At 39.7% G+C, this 23,918-nt stretch overlaps 1 protein-coding gene across 9 annotated transcripts in view; it reads right to left on the minus strand.

The window, feature by feature from the left end:
- Positions 1-23,918, minus strand: part of PCNT (pericentrin) — a 70,329-nt gene that overhangs the window by 29,460 nt on the left and 16,951 nt on the right. For 6 of the 9 annotated variants that reach the window (XM_058027616.1, XM_058027612.1, XM_058027615.1 and 3 more), the window contains 20 exons: positions 23,202-23,260; positions 22,852-23,026; positions 22,132-22,268; positions 21,480-21,591; positions 20,512-20,544; positions 18,623-18,887; positions 18,293-18,380; positions 17,538-17,754; positions 16,417-16,655; positions 15,069-15,535; positions 13,349-13,925; positions 12,487-12,720; positions 11,389-11,553; positions 9,631-9,777; positions 8,933-9,084; positions 7,404-7,618; positions 6,756-6,967; positions 4,948-5,110; positions 4,343-4,486; positions 22-251 (listed from right to left, as the gene is read on the minus strand). In XM_058027616.1, the coding sequence (XP_057883599.1) occupies positions 22-251; positions 4,343-4,486; positions 4,948-5,110; positions 6,756-6,967; positions 7,404-7,618; positions 8,933-9,084; positions 9,631-9,777; positions 11,389-11,553; positions 12,487-12,720; positions 13,349-13,925; positions 15,069-15,535; positions 16,417-16,655; positions 17,538-17,754; positions 18,293-18,380; positions 18,623-18,887; positions 20,512-20,544; positions 21,480-21,591; positions 22,132-22,268; positions 22,852-23,026; positions 23,202-23,260 (4,031 nt within the window). The remainder of the gene's footprint in view (positions 1-21; positions 252-4,342; positions 4,487-4,947; positions 5,111-6,755; positions 6,968-7,403; positions 7,619-8,932; positions 9,085-9,630; positions 9,778-11,388; positions 11,554-12,486; positions 12,721-13,348; positions 13,926-15,068; positions 15,536-16,416; positions 16,656-17,537; positions 17,755-18,292; positions 18,381-18,622; positions 18,888-20,511; positions 20,545-21,479; positions 21,592-22,131; positions 22,269-22,851; positions 23,027-23,201; positions 23,261-23,918) is intronic. The other 3 variants (XM_058027614.1, XM_058027613.1, XM_058027610.1) reach the window with 2 other exon arrangements.

The following is a 23,918-nucleotide window of genomic DNA, read 5'->3' on the forward strand; positions in this document are numbered from 1 at the left end:
GAAATGTGGTTTCTTACTTACATCCATGAACTGCCGCTGGTTTTTGAGCTGCTTTTCAAGCACTTCAATTTGCTGTTTTAATTCAGTAATCTCCAGTAACTTTGTAGCCAGGTCTTGGTTGCTTTGCAGCTGCTCCTCTAGTTCCACCTCCAACACCTTCATCTGAGAGCGTAAATTGGAATGGTCCTTCTCTGCCTGACACTGAAGCTCAAGTTTCTCCTTTGACAAAAATTCTACTTCCTTGAGAAGACCTGAGTAAGAATACAAAAACAATAAAAGCTGTCAGTGAAGGGTACAAAAGTCAGGCATTTCAGATGAGATGAAATTTGGGTATTTTAGACAGCATCAAAACAAATAAAAAATATTTATTCCTGAGGTGGGTTGTAAGAGACATCCTATACTGCTCTACCTTAAATCCTTGCCACACTTCTGTCCCAAATCTCTCCTTAATTAAGAATTCTCAGTTCCTCTAAACTCTGATGCCAAGATCCTCCTGTACCCATCCAATATCCAGTCTTGGGCTGGTTTCTCCATGGCTCCTGCCTTGTGCCAAGCTGGACACTGCTGCTGCCCTCTATACTGGTGAGGCAGCACCCAGAGCATCTTTCCAGTGGCCACTGGTGCCCAGCCTGACCCTGAAGCCAGCTGCTATGAAAAAACAAAGTTACTGTATTCCTCTGAACCTGAGTGAGGATTAAAAACCAAAGAAAAATCATGAAAGAAAATCATTCCAGCTCTCAGGTTATAAAGGGAAGAAAACACCTGGGGAAAAAAGATGGCACAAATTTTCCCTATGCAGACTGCAGAAGAGATACCAAAAAGGGAAATGTACATAGCTGAAATTGTTCAAGATATCACGAGTTAATTTACAGCTACAAATTGCATTTTCAATCAGATGGATGCACTGAATACACTGTTTAGGAGACCAAAATTGAAGACTTCACTGTGACCATTCTTGGACAAAAGCTACTTCCATTGTGTATATAGTTAGTAAGCTGAGCATGAAAAGAAACCTATTTTGTATCAAAGCAAGGTCCTGCAAGAGCTCATGATTTTACTTTTCACATGTTCTATTACTTACCTCAAATGTTTTTGGTGACAAGTTAAAGGTAAGTCTGTGATGCAACATGGACCCTAAGAAAAGATCCAGCCCAATTTCCAGAATGGACAATTCCCTTTTCCCTTTTTGAAATATGACCAATAAAACCCACATGATTTCTGACATAATGTCTTTTACAAGCTGCTATTACAAAAAACTACCACAGCCTACCTACAACATTTTTCTAGGGCTTCATTATCCATGGATACTTAATGACATTTCTAGACACTTGATACTAAGCAAAAAATGATTAATATTTCCATGCTCATGTATGAAAAGATATAAGTGTGACAGGCTTGGAATAATGCAACAATATTTACAGTACACATTGGGGAAAATGTCACCACAGTGAGGATAATGGAAAACCATGTGAAGAACCTGTGCATTCACTGGCTCTGGAAATCAAAATGCCAGACAAAGAGAAACAAGGAAAGTTTGGGACACAAACATGGACTACATGAGCTCCTGAGCTCCACAGCAATCCTGTTGTGGGTTACAGTTACACTCCAACTACATTTCACTCCAAGCACTAATTATAGCCCATGCAATAACCACAGAGCAGTCACTGTGCCACACTCCCTACTTTTTACTTTATTTTTAAATAATCACAAGTTCATTTGGTTGTGGATGTAACTCAGGCTCTGGCAGAATGCATGAAGTGAAGGCTCTGCCCTAATTTCTCTCCCAGTCCCCTTGGAGCTGTATAGTACTTATCATCTATTATCTGCATCACATAATGCAACAGAAAAAAACCCACAAAACCCAACAATATCTGAATTCTATTAAGACTTCCAATCCCAGCCACAGCTGCATGACAGAGAGTGTCTATTGCCAAGAGAAGGGAATAATGTGAATAAAATAGCACTCTACAGTGTATTTACTAACACATGGTGCAGAGAGGAGGGCAAGGTCAGGTGCTAGAGATATTTATGATGATGGAGATATTTGGTCACCCAAAGGAATTCAGACTGACCCTGAGAGAACAGAACTGGTATTTGGGAAAACAAGCACAAGAAATTTGCCTGCTATATCCTAACAAACATTGATGGCTTCTTTTTAGCTTCCAGAGGAACACCAGTGCTTTATGAGGAACAAAATACTGATTAGATAACACTGACCTACACAGTCACCTCTTCAGACAGAAATGTAAATTAATTGAAAAAAATAATCAGGCAAGCAGATTTTACCTGGAGTCAGCAGTATTTCATAGAAAGCAGGTATCAAATTTTGGCAACCTCTAAACTTTCTGACAAATTTTAAAAAATTTTTAAGCACACGTTCCCCAAGTGTATAAATAGAATTTCAAGCAACACACCAAGAGATCATCAGCTCACAGATTTGTTTCTTTGTAGAGACAAACCTATTTTATTAATGCTACTGCACATCATGCAATTCCCCTTGGAAAAGTCCCCAGCACACTCCTTCCCACTCCCCAGATCATCAGCAAATGCCAAGCTCCATTCCAAGAGAGTTTTCATTAGCAAGGCCATTCTACTCACATTAGTACTCCACATGAAAAACAGGAGATGTCAGCTTTTCAAGGAATAAGCCCATATCAATCAGCTCCAAGCAATATGATTTGTATTTATCACGTTTTCCACATACTACAAACAATTCCAAATCTGAGGAAAAGTACTACAGATGGCTGGGGTGGGGGAAAGGGGATGGATTTCAGGACTTGGCCCTTGCAGCAAAAGTAACTGTTCAAGTTCTAAGGAGCTGCTGGCAGGAGCTGGGCTGCAGCTCCTGGGAGAATGTCAATCCCAAAATACACCATAACCAACTCTGTTCTACAGAGGGCAGCAGCAAATTGCAGGACAGTGAGGTGGACACCAAAAATAGGTTAAATTAAAAATAGTGCTTGAGGGAGATCTGAATGGACAGAAGGAATAAAGATACAGTCAGTAATGGGTAAGAAAACTCAGTGGAGCTTTTTGACTCTAACAGGAATTTACCTACGTAAATTTTTATTCACCTGAGTGATTTGGTTTACTCAGCTCACACTCTCTGGGGAAAAGAAAAAGTCCAAAAATAAGAGACAGTGAATATGCAAGAATCTATGAATAAATACATGTGTATAAATAAAATGAATCTAAAAAACAATAGGAGAATTATATTTTGAGTAGGCCACGAAATAATCACGTCAACTATGAATTTATCAGACCTAAATGTTAGCCACTCAGGAGTTAACTATGCAACCTTCAGTAGGAAAAAACATTTCTTTCAATTTAGCATCTACAAATTTGACTACAGCACTTGACCTTCAAAATTAGTGCATAAGCCTAAAGATCTTTCCTGCTTATTTCTGGTTTCTTTTTTGATTTCTTTACTAGCCTTCCCTACCATTCTGCTTTTTATTTTTTCATTCTGACCTACCAATCCATTCAGTTACATTTCGCTCATCTCCCTTAGATCTCCCTTCAGCTCTTGCTGTACTTCTTTTAGCACAGTTTTTCATCATCTCAAATATTTTTCTTTTCCCCCTCCCTTGTTTAACTTAATTTACTCATTTTGACAGCTGACTTTGTATCACTAGAAGCTCACAGCCAGCTTGCAACACACCCCATCCTCTAAAAAAAAATGAAGCTGGCAAAAACAAAGACAATGGCACAATGCGCTTTAGGCCTGATAGCAGCAAAAAATATTTTTCACTTAAAGTATGCATTATTTAACTGAATATTGCTAATTTTGCATCACAGAAGTCATAGCTTTTTATGGCCAAGATACTTACAAACCCAGTAACCTGTCAGGCCTAATTATTAAGTACTATTCCTCATTGTTAAAGTTACCAATTCATTCAGTCAGCGTTACAGCAACACAGCAAGAAAAAAAATCCACACTTGTCATTACAAACCTGAACCTTCTTTTTGTGCTACATTAGCAACAGGGGCTCCTAGAAATCAAAACACAGACACATGGACAAGATGAATAGGGAGGGCATTGTGATCCATTTCATCTTCTAGACCACCAAAAACATATAGAATACAGAGGAGTGTATGGAATACAGAGGAGTGCCAATCTTCAGGCATTTCCTCTTTATCATGCTCCAAAGCTCCTGTAGACCTTGATCCACGTCTGTAGAGCTTTCTGCCTTTACAGGAAGACCCTCTCACCTGTGTACCAGTCTGAGCTGCTCATTAGGTCATCGAGCCAACCTCTGATCCATGACAGGAGGACACTACAAGGTGCCCTGACTGGAGAAAAATTTGTTTTGTGCTAAGAACGCTGTAACCCTCTACTCACCAAGAATTGCCTGCTCCTGGGTGAGCTCCTGGAAGCGCTCCCTCATGTTCTCCAGCTCCACAACAAGGCGACGCTCAGATTCCTCCTTCAGGTTTAAGGCCTCTTCCAACGCAGCTTTTTCTGCAACGTAGCCCTCAATAATGCCTGGAAGCCAAGTCAGAAAGCAAATAAAGCCATAGACAAACTCATCCACTGGGAAAAAGCAGCTTGAAAACATGACTAAATTTTTGCCAAACAATGCAAGGTGACATAAAAAGGAAGTAGTAAAGGATGATTTATCTTTATACTGTAGCTAGGCTTTTGACTACCTTAAGGAATAAAACATACTAGTTAATGTATTCTAAGATTATCAAGATTTTATGAGGCTGACACATCACAAAGTATCTCCAAATCTGTAGGATTCAAACAGGGATCACTAAGCTTTGATGGCCTGGGATGAGCTTCCAACACATCCTCTGCTAAGAGCTGATGTTTCAAGAAACAATCTCCAGAAAGTAAGATCAAATGTTAGATTTAGAGCCCAAGAAACCCAGGAAACAGAAAGCACATGATAAATGTTGGGAGGAAGAAGCTGTGAGTAAATGACACTGCAACCCATTTCTTACCCTCTGCCTTATGGAGCTCCAGTGCCAGCTGGTTCTTGGCCTCACTCTCCTCACTGAGGCACTCCATCAGCTCCTGGTGCTGGCTCACCACCTGCGCCGTCTCGCGATTGCGGCGGCTGAACTCCTCCTCAAACTGGGCATGGTTTTCATGCATCTTCTCCAGCTGCAAGGCAAAAATTGTCCCAGCATCACACCTCAGATGCAAGGTAATAATACTAGAGACTCTGCAACAAACTCCTCAAATTTTTAATAAAATTTATGCATTAAGTTCAAAGTTTTGAACTTTCATTTTAGTACTAAGCTGACTTTACCCAACACCTCTGGACACTTGGGTGAATCCCTGTGCTTGCATAGCAGTATTTTTGCCACAAGTCTTGCTTAGGAACATAAGTTTCTTCACTGTGCATAAAAAGAAATGCCTCCCTGTCACAGACATGTTTTATGAAAAATCCTTTCCTTAGGATTTTTCCTCCTGAGAAGCTGAGAGGCCTCAGGAACAAAATGTAAACAATGATTATCTGCTGCTGTGGAATGTAACAGGTGCATCTGTGATTGGTCTCAGGTGGCTGTTTCTAATTAATGGCAAATCACAGTGAGCTGGCTCAGACTCTCTATCCAAGACACAAGCCTTTGTTATCATTCCTTCTTTTTCTATTCTTAGCCAGCCTTCTGACTAAATCCTTTCTTTTAGTATAGTTTTAATATAATATAGATGATAAAATAATAAATCAAGCCTTGTGAAACATGGAGTCATCCTCGTCTCTTCCCTCATCCTTAGACCTCTGTGAACACCATCACACCTCCCTATTGGCTAAACAGCTTAACTTGACACTTACTGAGCCACTTGAAATTCAAAGCATCCTTACACTTAAATTCTTCAAGAGATTCAGTCATGTCTAATAGACAGTGAAGTCCATACATCATCAGGTTTCCAAGGAACACCCCCAGCATGCAAAGTATGCTGGATCACAGGTGATGAGGGTCACCTAGAATCCAGATCTGCCATGGCTTGGGCAAGTGCTTCAACCACAAGTTAGCTATGTATCAGTAGAAGCATCATCAGTACCTAAAAGTAAATTTACACACCTCATTCTAAGAGGCATTTTTGAAGATGGTGAATATAAATTTCACCAGATGCATCTCTGGGTTTCCCAAAATACCTAATGAGTAGGCTAATTTCAGACATGTTTTTCCCCTTCCCATCTTCTCTTCAATTAGGGACTTCCTTATCCAACAAGCTAATTATTGTCACACTAAGTTAAATCCTCAGATGTACACAGTGCTTGTGAATCTACCCCAGATGTGCAGTTTAGACATAGCAAAAGTCAGCATGGAATTAGTGCATTCATAAAAGAACTTCAGTAAGTGCATCTCCTTTTGTCACAATTAAAGCATATAATTACAAGGACATTTGTTTGCTGCTATCTACATACTGCCCAAGCATTCTGACATTGGACTGAGTTTTCCTGAACCTACTTATCAGTTTTTAAAAAGCATCAATGAGAAGTGTGATAAAAGACCCTCAAAAAAACTCCTGGTCTCCTGAAGTTACCAAATGAATTTAAATCCCAGTTTAAATTTACTTAAGGTGACCAATCTATTGCCCTCCCACAGGATCTGTTAAAAGGTTAAAAATGCAGCCTGAAAACTGATTTCACATTTCCAATGTTATATGCAAAATTACAGAATGGTTTGATTTGAAAGGGACCTTTAAAGACCAGTTAGTTCCAAACCCCTGCCCTGAGCAGGGACATCTTCCACCAGACTAGGGTGACTCTAGTTCACTTTTAAAAGATTAAAAGCTTTACTTGTTTAGTTGACTCTGTAACCAGTTCCAGAAGTCTCTCCACCGCAGTGCGCAAACGATGACAGATTTTCAGTATCGCTCCTTCACTCTCACACGCCAATTCTGGCTTTGCAAAAACACTTTCACATAAGTATTGGCTCAACTCAGACACTTCATCAGTCCCTGGAGACAGCTGGTTGTCTTCTGTGAGAGTCTCATCAAGCAGCTCCTCTACTGCAAACAAGGAAGTGATTGGAAAACACAGAAGAGTGACAGCTGGCCACAAAAGTGGCCACACAGATGACTGACATCAGGCAGTGACATGGACCTGGACATGCACCACAAGAAACTTGGACCCATCAACAATGCAGTGTTGAAAAATCATGAGGGTTTTCCACAAGGTTTTGCAATCTTGTGCTATACATCAGGACCAGGAACTCTGCTTTCACCAAGTCCATCTTTCCTGCCCCATGATTTATCCAAGCTTTTCAAACACTGTAGTAGTTGCACTATTAAAAGAATTAAACTGAGAGAACACTGGTAGACACTATCTTAAGTGTGGACCAGCTTTGAAAAACACAAACATTGCAAAAAGAGATATTCTCATCCATACAAAAGGCAGTTTTCAAGGATATGATATCTACATCCAGGTTTGCTGATTTGTACTCACCCTTTACTAGATGATGGTTTTCTTTGGCTTTGAAATACTGCATGAATCCCATTTCTTCCATAATACTCTGAGCTTCTTTAGAATCTCCAGAAGCCAGACTGTCATCAAGGCAAAGACCAATCTTGCTACAGATAAGGTCCTCAATAACTACCGTGGCCTTCACGACTTCCATCAGCAGTTTCAAAACGTGCTGATAAGATTCACGTAGTTTTTCCCTAGAACAAAAACATTTTTAACATGTAAAAAATTGCACACACTTGATTTGAAAGATACTTTGAACCTACTCTAAGCCTGACAGTCTAAAATGGGTATCTGCCATGGTTGGGCAGTTATCAGTGAAGATCATTCAGTTGACTCACAAAAACCAGGTCATTTTTAAAGAGCTGGCACAGCTGATGCCTTGTCAAGGCTGACCTAAAGCAGATGCTGGGCAGAGTTAAAGAATAAAGTAGGGATTTATTAAAAGGCCTCAGTGGATCCACCTTGGGCAGCACAAGAGCCCAGCCAGGGCTACACTCAAGATGGGCCCAAAATGGTCACAAAATGGACAACTGGTCACAGGGTCTCTCACTTTTATAGATTCTGGTGAATTTGCACATTGGAGTTCATTGTCCAGTTACAGCTTTAGGTTATCAAGTCCCATCCTTCTTGTTTTTCTCTCTTCAGTCCATGTTGTTTGTGCTCTTGGGCCTGAAATGTCAATCATTTGTCCTTGGTCCCCAGCTAGAGAAGGAATTGTTTTGTCTCCCTGCTCTGTGAAGGGAGCTCACCATCCCTTAATATGAAGCTCAAAACTACACACTAAAGCAGCACAGAATCTGAAAAATATAAAAGCTAAAACTTCAGGCATCACAGCAAAGCACCTTTGTCATCTCCACAGGTAGATCACACTACAGCCACAATCATCTCAGCCTTCCATACCTGTGGAAGCAACAGCAAGGAAGACACTACTACAGTAGGAGGAGCAAGAAGTCTACTACTACAGTAGCAGTGACATCAAACAACTAGAGGGTGTTCTGGCAGACCTGACAACAAAACTTCTATTTATGAAAATGTTTCTATTCTATCTATTTCCATTTATGAAAGTATTTTAGTTTGAGATTAACACTAAGCCAGTTTCTGAAAGATGAGAGAGGGAATTCTAGAAGCTTATTCAACATGACAGCTTCTCTAATCCCCGTGACATGTCAAACCAATCCACTCCATCTGAAAGCCTCTTGGTCACAGAACCTCTCTCCATTTTTTTAGATTTGTCCAAGACTAGAGACAGCAGAAACCCCAAAACACCAAGGTCTTCATTACGCTGAAAGAAAAAGAGCAAGAAAAAACCCAACTTGCTCTTATTGTCAGAACAAGTTGATAATATAAAAAACCCTCATAATAATTTGCAAATAAAAACAATATATCAACCTCCAACACTACTATTGTGAGCTGGCTTAATTTTGCCTAGTTATTGATTTCTTTAAGAGAAGTGAGAAAACAAGCAAATAGAAAAGCACTAAGCATGATGTAACCAAAGATGAACAAACCTTTCCTCCTTGGAGTGCTCAATATCAGACCTCAGCAAGGCCAGCAAATTTTCTCCTTCTTGGTTTTCCCTGCCCAGCCACTGAAGAAGTGTCTTCAGTTCAGACTTGGTCTCCTCTATTTCATGCTTGAAAGAGGCCACTTCCTTTTCCAGCTGTGGAAGTACAGTGAAAACACAACGAAGTCAACAATTTCACCTAAACTTGGCTTTATAAACTCTACTTGAAAACAAGTTTCTAGAAAAATTACTTCTCTCCTTGTATTTATTTTTTCAGATTATACCTATATCAGATTAAAACATATGATTACATATAAATAAAAATACATATTTGTATGTGTATACCTACCCCCACCTCCAGATTCTGCTGCCAAACAAATTACTGCCTTTGTCAGAAACTCTGTCTCATCAGTAAACTAGCAAAGAAGTCAAAATATCTATTTGGGAGAAAACTGCCAAGACAGAAAAGCATTCTGTGCCCATGCCAACGTTCTCCACCCTCACCAAGTCCTACAAGAAGAGCTTGAAAGAGTAAAGCATTCCCAGTCAGGAAATTCTCAGTGTTACTCTGTTTCCCCCTAGTCTAACATACCACAAGAATTATACCTTCAGTCTCTACACACATTGAGGCAGAGAGCCCTATGCAAAAATACAACCCTAAAAGCACATTTAAAATCTAGTTTTAAAGTATTTTCTCCACACCTGGTTAATTATTGCTGCTCTTTCCTGCAGCTGGGCTGATAACATTTCTTGTTCCTTTTGGTGAGCAGCCTGTGCCTTCTCCCTCTCCTGAATCAACATCTGCTCCTTGTCATGTAGTGATGCCTTCTTTTCAGCTTCAAATTCTTCCTGCAGAAATCACATAGACTTGGATTTACTGAGAGAAGAAAAACCAAACACCACCACCATCCTCCAAAAAACCCCTCAAACATCCCCTGTATTTTTTCTGTATTCCTTAGAAGCACACATTTTGCCTCTCAGAATAATAAGTAGTAACTTACACATCAACACCTCAAAACAACAAAATTATGCTGAAACTTTGTTTAAAATCAAAAATAGTGTGGCCAGCAGAACCAGAGTAGTGACTGTCCCTCTGTACTCAGCACTGATGAGGCACAATTTTATCTATGAACACTAATACACTCCAACATGATGGCCACCTATTTTTGCATTGGCAAGTCAAGAAAACAGTTTTTCCCCATGGCAAGAAATAAGATTTCAGAGCAGAAGACCTGCAGTCACCTGAGCTGACACAGATCCTTTGCAGAAGACTGAGCCAGTCTGTGCCCCATGCTCTAGCAGGAAGGTAAAAGTGGGCTGACACAAAGGGGTAGGATGACTTTCCTTGACCTAAAACATGGCATTTGTGGACAAAATCTCTTAAGCAGCCTGCTTGTTCTTCTCAGAAACACTTAAGAGAGCACAGACAGCAATTCTGAATACCTCAAATCTGCCAGGGAGGCAGAGGGAAGACACCAAGGGAACGGGCTAGCATGAAGAGAACTGCATAAGCAGCACAGGGGAGTGGGAAGGGAAAGGCTTGCTGTAAAAACTTGTATCAGCCCACAGCACAGCTCAGTCTGACATTGCAAGGAGATCCAGCCAGTCTCTTCTGGGACAAAACACTGGTTAGCAAGTATATGAGGCAAAAAACCCAGCTGAATCCACAGACAGCTGCAACAGCAAGTGAAATTTCTGGTGTTGCAAATGCTAATTAAGGCAGCATAAGAGAAAACAGCAGGGATCATTTTTGGAGTTTCTGCACAACCCTCAGTCCAGTCCCAGCTTCTGGGGTTCAGCTGAGGACAGCAGTGCCAAATATACCTGCAGCAGCTTTTCAGGACACACTTGTGCCCTCTGTTTCCAAAGACAGCTGCACCAAGTAGAGAGAGGTCAAACACTGATCAGGACTACACAGAGGGCCAAAGGCAGGAAACGCGTTGAAAATGCTTATCATGATGTTTACCATGAAAGCAGAGATCAGCAACAAGAGTAACAACAAAGTATCTCACAGGCAGAGTTCACTGCCATCACACAGTTAGTAAAAGCTTAGATAATACTGAATATTTTGCCACATAGACACAGTATGTGCAGTAGATGTGGGATGATAGAAGGACACAGTCTCTGCAGACACTAAGAAGAAAGTCTCAAATCACAAACTGAACGTGTACACAAGGAATGGTGCTTAGAGCATGCTCCACTGATTGTTTTGGTTTTGGCTGAAGAACACCTCATATCCAGTTCAGGACTTGAGGACAACCCTGAAGTAAAGACAATTGCTCACAGAACACTGCTTGATTTCCAATGCTGTTTTTCTAGTTCTAACATTGTGAAGCATGGGAGAGATCTCTCTCTGACTCCATTTTAGAGGCTGAAGAACAAAAATCTTAAACCAAATGCTCTTTTTTCACTGAAACACTCCCATTGCTTACTCAGAAGAGCATTTTCACCAGAGCCTACCTTCAGCTGTGCAATCTGCTGTTCCAGCAGCAACTCTGACTGACACTTCAACAGCTCAATCTCCTCCTGGAACTGGAGCTGCTGCTTCAATTTTACCTCCTCAAACTGAGCCAGAAGAGCTGTTCTCACAGATTTTACTTCAGAAGCTGATGCAGAAGCATACAGCTGCAGACAAGGAAGGAATATAACATATTTTAGCCATAGTGTTAGAATTAAGGAAAAATAAAACCAAATCCATCAAGCTAAACCAAATTCTGAAGGGTACATTCACAATCCTCAAGGTCATACAGGGCTGCTGTCTGTCACCATGCTGAGTATAGAAAAAAAAAACAGATGATAAAAATAGATAAGCAAGCAGGCATTAGGTATCAAGTATCTCCTGTATTCATGAGACCATCAGGTCAGACTAACAAAGTATTCCTGACTTACTCCTTCCAACAGACACTGCTCTAAAAGAAATTTAAAAAAATAGGGGAAACTGGGGGGAGAAACACAGGGAGAGCATATATTTTAAGATGTGATTTCCCTTATTCAAATGGGAGCAAGCATTACACATCTCTAATGCAATTATCCTGGGATACAATAGTGAAAGGTTTGAGACATTTTTGGTCATCTGAGGTTTCTTTCCTACTGTTTTCTCTAACAAGAGTCACTGTAGTCATCAGAACAGAAATCCTGTTTCTAGGATGATGTGCTTGAAGACTGAATGACCTAGAGAACCTCCCAGGAAACTAATGAAGCTTCCTCCCCAGGCAATCTCTTCTTTGTAAATTATTTAAGAGTTATTAGGAACATTATCAAATTTTCAATTTAATAAGTGAAAAAGCACAAGTTAGCAATATTTTAATTGTGTTCTGTGGTTCTAGCTGGATAAAGCTCATTTTGTTTGTGACTTCTCCTACTATATGAGTGTAATATAACACCAGTGGGTCCTGGCATCTGCACAAGTCAAATTGTGTCTTCTTATTGTTAGCACTGTTAAAAAAATATTCCAAAACCATCTACATGTACAGCCTTATTTCTAAGTTGAATAAAATGGAAATTTTTTAATGGTAAAACATGGATTGCTTTGGGTTTAGGTATTAGCAGCATTCTGACCTCTTGCTCTCGTTCATGCTGTGCTTTGAGTTTCCCCAGTTCTTCTTCCAGCTCCCTGGAGAACTGTTCCTTATGTTTCCTAATATCTGCCTCATGAAGCTCCTGAAGCTCTTGGAGTGCTTTCCTGTGCCTTTCCTCCATCTGCAACACTTGCTCACGTAACAGATCCAGAGCCAGACGTTTTTCCTCTTCCAGCAACTGCCTTTGGTTTCGAAGAGCTGTGTTCAGATCATCCTGTGTAAGCAGTAATTTAAAAAGGGGGAGGGAAAAAAAACAAGTACAATTATCTTTGCAACCCATTTGTGAAGCACATGTCCTGCTGTATCAAGGCTTTTAAAATAAACAGGAACAATATTGTTTCATGAAGGATGAGCATACATATATATAACATTCTCTAAAACATTTAAATGGGTTTATTTTTCTTATCTAACAAAAGTTTTGTAAATCCTTACTTATTTGGAAAGATCTTTAGATTCCTAGAGATGTGACTTAACCTCCACAATTGCATTTACTTTGGTCTAACCACTTTCTGAAGAATTACACAACAGCTCTACCAGGGAGAGAAGGTCTGAGCAACAAAATGGAGATCCTCCAATTTTAAACACATTAAAAGACACACCTCATTTGTGCCTTTTCCACAAATGATATAGAAAATTCGTTAGGCTGAGCATTTGGGGCAGGAATCAACAGATGGATTTAATTTTCAGCTGGGGTTTCCTGTTTCAGTTCATAATATGACACAATGTGTCAGTGCTGGCACAAAGAGGTTGTGGAAATATCCCCTGGGAACAAAGGAAAAGGCGATTCCACACAATGTGTCATGAAATTTCACCTCCTATGCCAGGTTTTCTTTCTCACTCACCTTGTGAGCTTCCTCTGCTTCAAGAGCCATGGTTTTAAGCTTTTCCATATTAGCAGTAGCTAGCTCAATTTTCAAATTATTCTGGGCAAACTGAAGTTCCTCAGCATGCTTCAATTTCAGCATCTCAATCTCCCGAAGCAGTCGTGCCTGATGGATTTTATCCTGCTCTTGGAGCTGCTCCCTGTGCTGCAGCTGTAGCTTCTCCAGAGCCCTACAGTGCTCATCTCTTATGGTCTGAATTTCAGATAGGTAGGAAGACTCCAAGGAATCCAGATTTGATAAGTGCTTAACCTCCAGCTCATCGATTTGGGCCTGATGCTTTGCCTGTAGCTCAGCAACACAACTTTCAAGCTGAATCTGCTGTTTGCTTTCCAGTGTAGATTTAAGTGTCTCAATTTCAGCTTGGTGTTTTGCCTGTAAATCAGCTGTCAGAGACAAAATCTGCTGCTTATGCTTCTCCTCTAACTGCTGACTTTGGAGTTCCAGCTCATCCACATGTTTCGCTTTCAGCTTTTGGAGAAGAATCTCTTGCTCAGTTGTGAATTTCTGAGTCATTGCTTTGTGCTCCTCCATAAACCTGTATTATTTCCAAGAAAATTAAGAAAATATTGTCAAAAAAGTAACTGGTTTTTTTTTCAATAATTGAGCTAATAAATAATAGCCCAAGGAAAATAAACAGACCTCACTTAGTCTCCACAAGTTTTACTTGATGCTTCACATGCAGAACTAAATACAAAGTAAACCACAATGATGATTTCATAGCCACATAATTAAAGGTTTCTGCAATGTCACTTGCGAGTAGCTGGTTATTACTACACAAACTGGCATCCCTATTAACTTACAAATAGAAAGAAATATATTTGAGAAGTAGCAATGTACACACCATGAGATACTGTCATGGTAGTACATCTCAAATGTGTTGTCTGCAAATAAATGAACTGTCATAACCACCACCTCTAAAAACATCTGGTAAAGACAGACATAAAACCACTGTGGAGGTCTATGTGGGACAGCTGGGGGCTCCTCCAAACCTAGCTGAGTTCTGCTTAAAGCTTGATGCAGAAAATTCAGTACCTGCCTTTTACTGCAACCAGTATCTAGAGCATTTTTGCATGCAGGCACCAATAACTAAAAAAAAACAACAACCAGTTATCTAAAAGTTAAGTTGCTGCTTTCAATGCTTTCTTACAGTCATTATTTCTCCAGTCTTGTTCTGTGAACATATTTTTGGGGAGGGAAGAAGGGATCAATTTGAAACAATGCATGTAAATACCAACAAGATGTTGTTTACTTCCCTTAATTCACTTGAAACAACAGGTGTAGGAAGGGGAAGAAAAACAGGAGTTCTAGGCATGTAACCCAAAGTAAAGAATACCAAAGGGGGCCCCATCAACCTCAGCTTGTGCTAACCCTAATTCAATGGTTAGCACAAGCTTAATTCACCAGGAAAAGCTTGTTGACTTTGATTCCAATTGTTTAAAAGCATTTAGAGAATTTTTCCACTGATATATCCTATTACACTTCTCTTTGAAGGCTGTTATTTGATTTCCAGCTTTGTTGTACTCCTAGCAGGCAAAACTTGACTACATTTTAGTTGCTAGACTAGATGAAATTCCTTTACAGATAGTGCCATCAAGTGACTACCTTGCACTATCACTCATGAAGTCTAAAGTAAGACAAAGCAACTCTAACAATGAGTGAACTTCTAAGGGAAACTTACTTGTTTTGTGCTTCCAGGAGTTTCAGTGCACATTCTTCCTGCAGGCAGAGTGTGGCCTTTTCCATTTCTTTTGCCATGAGGGCTTTGGCTGCCTCCAGGTCAGCTTCATATTGCTGCTGAGCTTTCTGCACAGCCTGGGCACCTGCAAGGCTGTCCTCCAGCTGCTGCAAGTTGTTTTGCTGCTCCTTCACCAGCTTCTCCAGCTCCAGAATTTTGGCAGCTTGCTGATCTTGAAGTTGAATCATTTCAGCTTCACGGACTTCAAACTGTTTTTGTAAGTTCTGCTTCTCAGATTCTGCTCTGGTTTGCAGTTCTGTGTGCAATAGTGATAACTTCTCTTCTGCTAGGATTCTCTGGGCCTCACTTTCACATTGCCATTTCTTCTCTTTTTCTTTGTACATAGTCTCTATTTTCTGGACTTCTTCTCTTAATTCTTTTTTGTGATCTTCAGCAATTTTATATTTTACCTGTGAAGACAATTTTTCAAAACCAAATTGAAGTGTGTGAACACTCTCAGGCATTTAAGGTCTTGAAAAGATTAAACTCTTGTATTGAACTAGTCATTCCTAATGAAAGTAAGGCTGAAATGACCATTTTTAAACTGACATGGATTAAATTCAATGCATTATTAAGAATTAATTTGGGTTATGAAGATAAGAAAAAATTAAGGCAGAATTCTAGAATTAATATGGTACTCTATGTTGATTTCTCTTGAGGTCACTTATCTTCTTTTCAGGAGTTCAACTTACACAGCTATGGGCATCTTAGGTGTTTCTATTAGGCATGAATGAAAATCCCTTCTAAACCTCTCCTTCTAAAAGCCACACCAAAAGAATGTAGCACAAAACCCAGAAGCCAAAGCAGCAAATCATTGCTCCATTAGAGAAAGCAAGAAAAGACTGTCTCTGGCTTTCTCCAACAGTTTCTAAGCCTGGAAAAAGACACATATCATATATCCATGCCTCTTTAAAGAGGGTGGAAAGGAGGACTTGATAAATAAGAGTTTCACCAATCTAATTCTCATAAGCATTCAAATATGCAGCAATTTAAGCAATGAATTAACATGTATTCCAAGTTTATCCTCAGCTGGAGCAGCTGATTTAACATGTAAGAGTGATGTTACTGTGTATGAATGTCTCAACTCTCAAACTCTGAGGTACAAGAGACACCCCAGAACAGAAGTGTATTCCAACATTTATGTCTATCCAGACAAGTCCATTTAAAGCTTTAGCTGCTATCCCCAAACCAGGGAGTTTCAAATTCAAGTGCTGCTTCTCCCTCCCTGGGCCTTCCCACCAGGCTGGAGCTTGCCCAGCTCTACACAAAACAGTTCTGCAGTACAAATTACCTTTTCCATTTCTTCTTTCAGATGCTTTTCATTCTGCTCAGAAAAATCTTTCTGTTTTGTAAGCTCTTCCTTTAAGTGCCTTATTTCTTCTGAGAGCTCTGCAATGTGCTGTTTCTCAGAGTTGAAGAGAGAAAGCTTGGCTTTGTGCTCTTCCTCCAGCACAGACACTCGCTCAGCCACCTCCACCTCAACCTGGCGTGCTACATCTTGAACACTCTGCAGACACAGTTTGGTGATTTCTGGAAAGAAAAACAAAAAATCCAAGCCACACAATAAAATGACATGCTGGAATTTATTTTAACAGCTCCTATTGATGCATAGAAATAAAGCTGAAAGTTTTTGGCTGTGCAATTTATCAGTAGCCAAGCTAAACACAGGACAAGGAGAACCCCTTAGCTGGGGTATGTATGATTTATACTCTGTTCCATTTTATCATCACCTTGGGAATTTACCACTATTAATACACACAGAATAGTCATAAAACCTGTGGCAGGACCTCCCTCCTTATCTGCAGCTGCCAGAGGAGTAGGATTTCTTTCTGGGCAATGTAATGGCAGATTTATGGAAGTTTTATCTCCTCTTTTGCACATCATATTTATAAAGGCATTTCCCCAGAAGTCAGATGGGACAGATCTCTGAACATTCTAATTTAAGGAGTTTTGACATCCTCTCAAGTATTAAAAATAAATAATTGAAGATAAGAAACATAAGTGCAAATTAAAATATCTCTACTAATCCTTTTAGCCAACATACTGTGGAACACAATTATAACCATGTGTGTTACATTAGCTAACTAAGTTATGTATTGTTAGTCCAAATGTTTGTATGACAGTGCCCTTCTAGGCATCAAAAATTAAACTTGATCAACTCCTTTTAGGAACTGCTCCACAGTTCTAGTAGTTTTTGCCACAGAATAAACAACTTCAGGTCACCACATCATCAGAAGTGACCTCAATGTGCCCATAAGTGCTCAATGAAAGGGATTAACACATCTGTTAAACGTTCCCCAGAGTTTAGGGTAAACTAAAGTTGAAAACTTCCTCAGATAAGCCCATTTAAAGAAAAATATGAGCCACACAAGCAGCTCATTGTTTCCCTTCCAGTCTGTCAGGCCATCCTACCTTTAGACTGTTGCTCTGAAAGTTGGGCATGGAGCTGCTCAAGCTCTAAACCATGCTTCCTTTTCAAGGCCTCAATTTCTGTTGCATATTTGTCTGACAGATCCATCTTCATTTTCATCAGGTCCTCTTCATACTGAAGTGCAAGGGAGGATCTCAAGGAGTCCAATTCATGCCTGTGTTGTTCTGTAAGTTGTAGCTGCAAACAGGCAAGTTCTTCCTACAGAAATAAAGGGTTAGGAAGAGATCTTTAGCTTCTATGAAACCATGGTGAGAATCTTTCAATAAGAGAAAGCAAAATTCCTTTTCCAAACTCGTAGTCAATTTGAAACAAGTTGGGCAAAAGTGTTGAGATCTTCAGTTACAGCAAGGTGCATGAAAATAGAGGCATGAACGTAAGAGGGGCCAATTAGCATCTTGGCTTGAAGAGAACAAAGACAGGAACAATTACTAACATCATGATAGAAAAGAGAAATTAATTCTGCACTGGTGCAGAACTGATAAATTCCTTACCCAGCACAGGATAACCCAAACAGCACATAAAATTACAGAGCACTGTTACAGCTGTTCTACTCTACAGCCTCACTGAGGCTGACAGCTATTTCAAGTTGGTAATTCACAACATTCTTGTCAAAAATAATTAAGCCCTACTAAACACCTATAATTAATTTTCTCTTTGCAAGAGCTAGCAATTAGATATCAATTTTCATACAGGTAATGTAAAGAACAGTAGAACTTGAACTACATCAAAAATCTACCTGTTGTTGTTCAAGTTGTTGGTTTAGCTGATCAAGTGCAACACTTCTCTCTTTCTCAGAAGTCTCTTCAAAAAGTGTGACAGAAGACCTGAGAAAAGGGTTTGAAAGTTTAAGACTATGGTATGTCATGAATCAAGTGAAATTTACTTGATGATTTATGGTGTAGTAGGCAAACTACTCAAAGTAGGCAAAGAGCCACTTTAACAACTGCTCAGGACTGGGCCATCACCTAATGCTCAATCCCAATAGATGCTGATATCATCTTTTATGCCAAAGAAAAATAAAATGGAAGCATGCTGTCACAAAATGAAAAGAAAAAGAACAGATCACCTGCTGTCCCCTGCTTGATCTTGACTCATTTCCAACTCTGGCAGTGAAGAGTCCGTCAGCTCTTGTGGCCTTTGATGCAACAAAATCAATTCCTTTTTGTAGTTTTCTTCAGCAACACTTAACTTGTTTTCAAAATAAAGTCTCAGTTGTTCCAATTCAGCTTCATGCTCCCTGTTTCTCTGCTGAAGCTGCTGCTCAAACTCCTGTTTTAAACACTCTATTTCTTCTACCTGTGATGCTCGAGCCAGGAGCTGCTCTTTTAGCTCTGGAACAGAGGCAAAGCCAACACAAGCACTAAGAACACATCTCTTTAGGCCAAGTCATTCTGTGAAGATCAGGTTTATTTGCCAAGTGTCAGTGGTTTAGGAATGGTATTGTCCCATTATTTTTCCACTAAAAACACCACAAGCCACTCCTTTCTCAATGGGAGTCACAAAAGGCAGAGATCATAGGTTGAGGTAAGAACCATTTACTGGAAATAGCAATGAAACAGGAAAAATCAACTTCTGACAGACAAAAATTCCTTCCTCAGAAGACATTCTCAGTTCCACTGCATTCAGAGAAACCATCCTCATGCTAAGAATCAAAATCACCAACCCACTGCTATAGCTCTCCTCATTTTCTTGCAGTCCAGGACTAGGCTGGCAACAAGCAGAGCCCTGCATTGCTGCTCAATCTTCACACCTCCTTGCTGTTGCAGCACCCAGAAGTAATAAATTACTCAAGAACATTTAATTTGCTCCAGGCAAAACTACCCAAACAAAACCAAACTGAGCATAAACTGTGCAGAAAACCAAAAATCAGAGGAAGGAAAACAAAATGATACTTTAATGATGGTTTGCTACCCATCATGTGCTCAGAGGCTGAACTGACTGGATTAAAAGAAACAGCCAATGTAACAGGAATGCAGTAAAAAGCAGCTACCAAGGCTGGTTCAGCAAGCTGCCCTCCTTCCAGAGAGTGACAACTGCATCCTTTTCCTTAGCCCTCTGGGAGATTTATTCCCCACCTGCTGTATTAAAGCAGCAGTAGCATTTAGGTAAGTTAAAAGGTAGGAAAAAAGGGAAAAAAATCTCAAGAGATAAGCTTTCCCAATAGCTCAAGTCTCCAAAAAAGTCAAGTTAGTTAAATCCCCAAAGAATCAACTGAACAGGGAAATACATTTCAAGAAGAAGGAATTTTGAGAAGTTCCTTGAAAAGAAAACAACTTGCCTGGAGAAAAGCAGTTGCTTATGTTACACAAGAGAAACTTAAGAAAAGTTGATGGAAACAGATGATGCCATCCAGGAGCAACACAGCTGATTGTCACAAAGTGGTTTTGTGTAGCAAACCAGAAAATGCATCTGTGGCATGAAAAAATGCTCACAATGGCAATGTCAACAGAAAGAGTAAGAGAAGAAATAAGTGTTCAAGGCCAGGTTGGATGGGGCTTGGATAGTGGAGGGTGTCCTTGCCTATGGCTGGGGTTGGAATGAGGTGATCTTTAGGGTGCCTTCCCCCCAGACCACTCCATGATTCTGTGAAGTCCATGGTTCAAGCCTGCTTCCAAGGAAGGAAGAAGCTGACAGGCACAGGGACCAGAGGAATCAAATGACAAGAAGGGACAAGTGACACCACCAAAGTGATAGGCAAGGCAAGTTTAATCTGACATAGGGAGGCTCTGCCTAACCAGCAAAGTCTACTAGCACAAAAATAACCCAAAAAAAAAGTTTCATTGTTTTGAACTGGCATGGCATTCTTACACCAGAGCAGCAATCCCATCATGCAGCTGCTATGGTTTGAATCCCACCATCAACCCAAATGCATGGTCAAATAAATCAGCACTCAAATGAGGAGCAGCAGAGCAAAACAAGACACCTTTAAGATCTCACACACCAAGAAATCCTCACCTGGACCATGGGCCTGCCTTCTGGTCTCACCACCTTGATGAAAGATGAAAGCAGAAAGGGTCCAAAGAATGGGATTGTGAGTGGTTAGAAACATAGAAAAACATGTGAAATGTTAGAGATTAGGGCTACAGAGAAGAATTCAAGCCAATACTATGAAATGCTATGTACTGTAATTCTGTAATACCAAAACAACAAGATGAAACAGTCAAGGTAAAGCCTGCCTAACAGAAAAAACTACTTATTTCATGTATGACCAAACCAAACCCTAATACAGCTCAAAAGCTACCTAAAGTTATATTATTCAGAAAATCTGGAACAGGATTTGAAGTATGTTACATGTGTCTTCTGTTCTAACTACCCCAGCAGAACTCAAGAACCTCATTTTAGAGTCTCAACACAAGAACACTGGCAGAGTCATGGTCCTAGGTTTTCTATTTCCACAGAAGTTCTTCCATGTGTTACACATGTCTGTGCACACACATCTAAGACATGTTATATTTTATGTCAGAAGTGCATGTCATCTCCAACCACTACACTGCAAAACAGGCTGTTTTATTTAATACACCTGGCTCTTGAAACAGAAATACAAATAGGAGCATGTTATTGCACTGACCAGCATTTTCTCCAGTTTTTAATTACATGATAGTTAATTTGACATTTCAATGAAAAACCTTTCATTTCCATGAAATATTTTTATAGTGTGCAGGAATGGAGTGAGAAGGGAAAGCAAAAGCACAGGAGTAAGCTTTCCCCCCCACAGTCACACCATGCTTTTTCACACTGCAGAACCTGTTATCTGACACCAACTCACAATCTACAGACAGATCACTGGGCTACAATCCACTGACACTGTGGCCTTCCTGTGTGTTTCTGGTAAAACAGCTAAAAGCATTTTGTGTCAATCATGTGTCCTTCTGTATGAAGAAGAGGCAAAAAAATCAAATAAAATGTGTCAGTTATGAACATACCACTTAGCTCTTGTCGATTTGCTCGGGTGCTGTCAAGCTGAGACCAAAGCTGCCTCATTTCTTCTTGTGACTGAACCTTGAGTTGCTCATGCTTGACCTGAAGCTGGTCCAGCTACAAAAAAAACATGTTAAAACCAAAAAAAACCAAACACCCCACCACAACTTGTTAAACAATTTTGTTCTCAGGGCTTATTTTACACTCAAGAGACACTTCTGTCAGAACTAGGTGGAAACAGTGACAACACCACTCAGCTCCTGACAGTATCAGAGATACTGAGGAGCAGCATCTCTCAACTCTTACACCCACTCCTCTGAGAGGGAAGAATTTGTTCCTGATGCCATAAGTATCTCCACCGGCAAAAAAAATAAGGCATTAGCCAGATAAAAATAAAATATGAGAACCATAAATTTAGGAATATAAATATAGCTAAAGAGATGGCACAAAATAGCACAAAGGCAACTGCATTCCAAAGGTTTTGAACTCCTATGGAAACTCCCAGAGTATTTACCTGCTTCATGATGCATTTTGCTTTTCCAATAACATCTTTAAACACAAACAGATCACCCAAATGATATGGTCTAGTCTATGGTCTAGTTTTTGTTATATAAAGAGAAATCAGCTACTCTAAACTGCTCAAGAAATGTCACTTACCTCCTTCTGAAGATCCTGTTCTTTTTCTTGGCTTTTCATCTTTATGTCTTCTAGGAGTTGATTATGTTCAGCCTGCAGCTGTTCTTGTAACTTTGAGATAGCTAACTGGTGTTGCCTCTCCAATTCTATACATTTCACTAAAATGAAAAATTAGTTCTGTTACTCCCTCATCCCGGTTAATGAATAACCTGTACAATTTCTGTGCAACAAAACCAGAAATGAATTGTCTCTAGCTTCAGTACAAGCTTTCAGGGAATCACAGAAATGCTTGAACAGTAAAGTATTTGCAAGTCAAATATTTCCATGCACTGCTTTGTTGTTCTCTGCATCCCACACTGTTAGTTAGCCAAGAGACAACCATTTCTTCCATTAAACCTTAACTATCCACAATCCAAATGCAATTTTTTGTTAGAAAAAGCTTTTATTAATATAAACCACAATTTTGATTAACTCAGCAACTGTCAGAACAGGATTTCAGATGGGAGAAAAACAGCACCTCCCTTTAATATTCACCTTCCACCTCTGTGGAAGTTGAAATGCAACAATGCTATCCAGGTTTTAAATAATTTTTCATTTACAGCTTTGTCCAGACAGTCTCATACCATTGTCCCAGTTTTTAAATAAGGCTACATAAACACAGCTTGTATTTGTTTTTATACATGTTGTAAAATCTATGAGTCTGTTCAATAAAACAGCTGCCTCCCAGAGCATGATACTTACTTTTAGATTGTACATTCTCAACAGAAAGAAGCCCCAGCTCTGCTCTGACTTTTTCCAGATCCATTTCCAGAGATTTCTGCAGTGCAATCATCTCAGCCTGATGTTTTCCACACAGCTCCTCACACACACTTTGTAAACGTCTATCAGACTCCAATTCCCAGTCTCTTTTGAGAGTCTAAGAGAGTAAAACAAGCATTATATTAAAGCAAACATGTTTAGTAAATTAATGATTCTATTTCTCCATTTATTTGTCCTTTGCAATAAATCTGTAGCAGATCTGGGACTTGTACCAGCTCTTGTTTTGTGAAAGGACCTTTCTTTTTTTCTTGTATAAAGAACAGAATTTGTACCTCTAATGCCTGGACATGTGTCTCTTCCATTTCCAATTCTATTTTCTTTCTCTGGTCAACTGTGAAATAAAACACTTATTAATAAATTTACATAAAATAGTGTTAAATAGTAAGTAGAAATATGAATGAGATTACAATTTTCAACATCAAACTCAGGACTTAAATGAGCAGGCATAGAGCAGGGTAAGATGCTGGGTTCTAGCCACACCTGCTGTTATGTTCTATTCCACTACCTCACTTTCATTTTAGAAAACAAGCCTTCTAGAACTCAGAGCTGCAAAGACAACTCAGAAAGTAAAGTTCAATTTAATTAGTAAAGGCTGCTTAAGTCTACAGAGAATATGATACTAAAAAGTAAAGATATAAAGGAATACTAATGTCATTTTAACATTTCACTGCACACCACCATGAGCACAGAATCTCCAGAAAGACAGGAGTAGCATGCAGCAGCAGCAGGTAGAAAACTTCAAAATTTCTTCTACAAATGTCTAGTAAAAAAGACTGCAAGACAGATGCCACTCTCTGCTCAGTTATCACTGACACCAACAGATTCTTCCTTTCAAGTTCTCCCCTGATTAATTCCAGCTTCTTGTTTGGCCCCTTTTTTGAATTGAAGGAACCCTGTAAAGGCCTATCAGCCACATTACCTAGATTTATTTATAATTAATAGTTTATGATATGCAGCCATTATTTCAAGTCTTTCCATGGGAAAGAAAA

The sequence above is a fragment of the Melospiza georgiana genome, chromosome 7, assembly GCF_028018845.1.
Source record: "Melospiza georgiana isolate bMelGeo1 chromosome 7, bMelGeo1.pri, whole genome shotgun sequence".
In the NCBI taxonomy this organism is placed as follows: domain Eukaryota; kingdom Metazoa; phylum Chordata; class Aves; order Passeriformes; family Passerellidae; genus Melospiza; species Melospiza georgiana.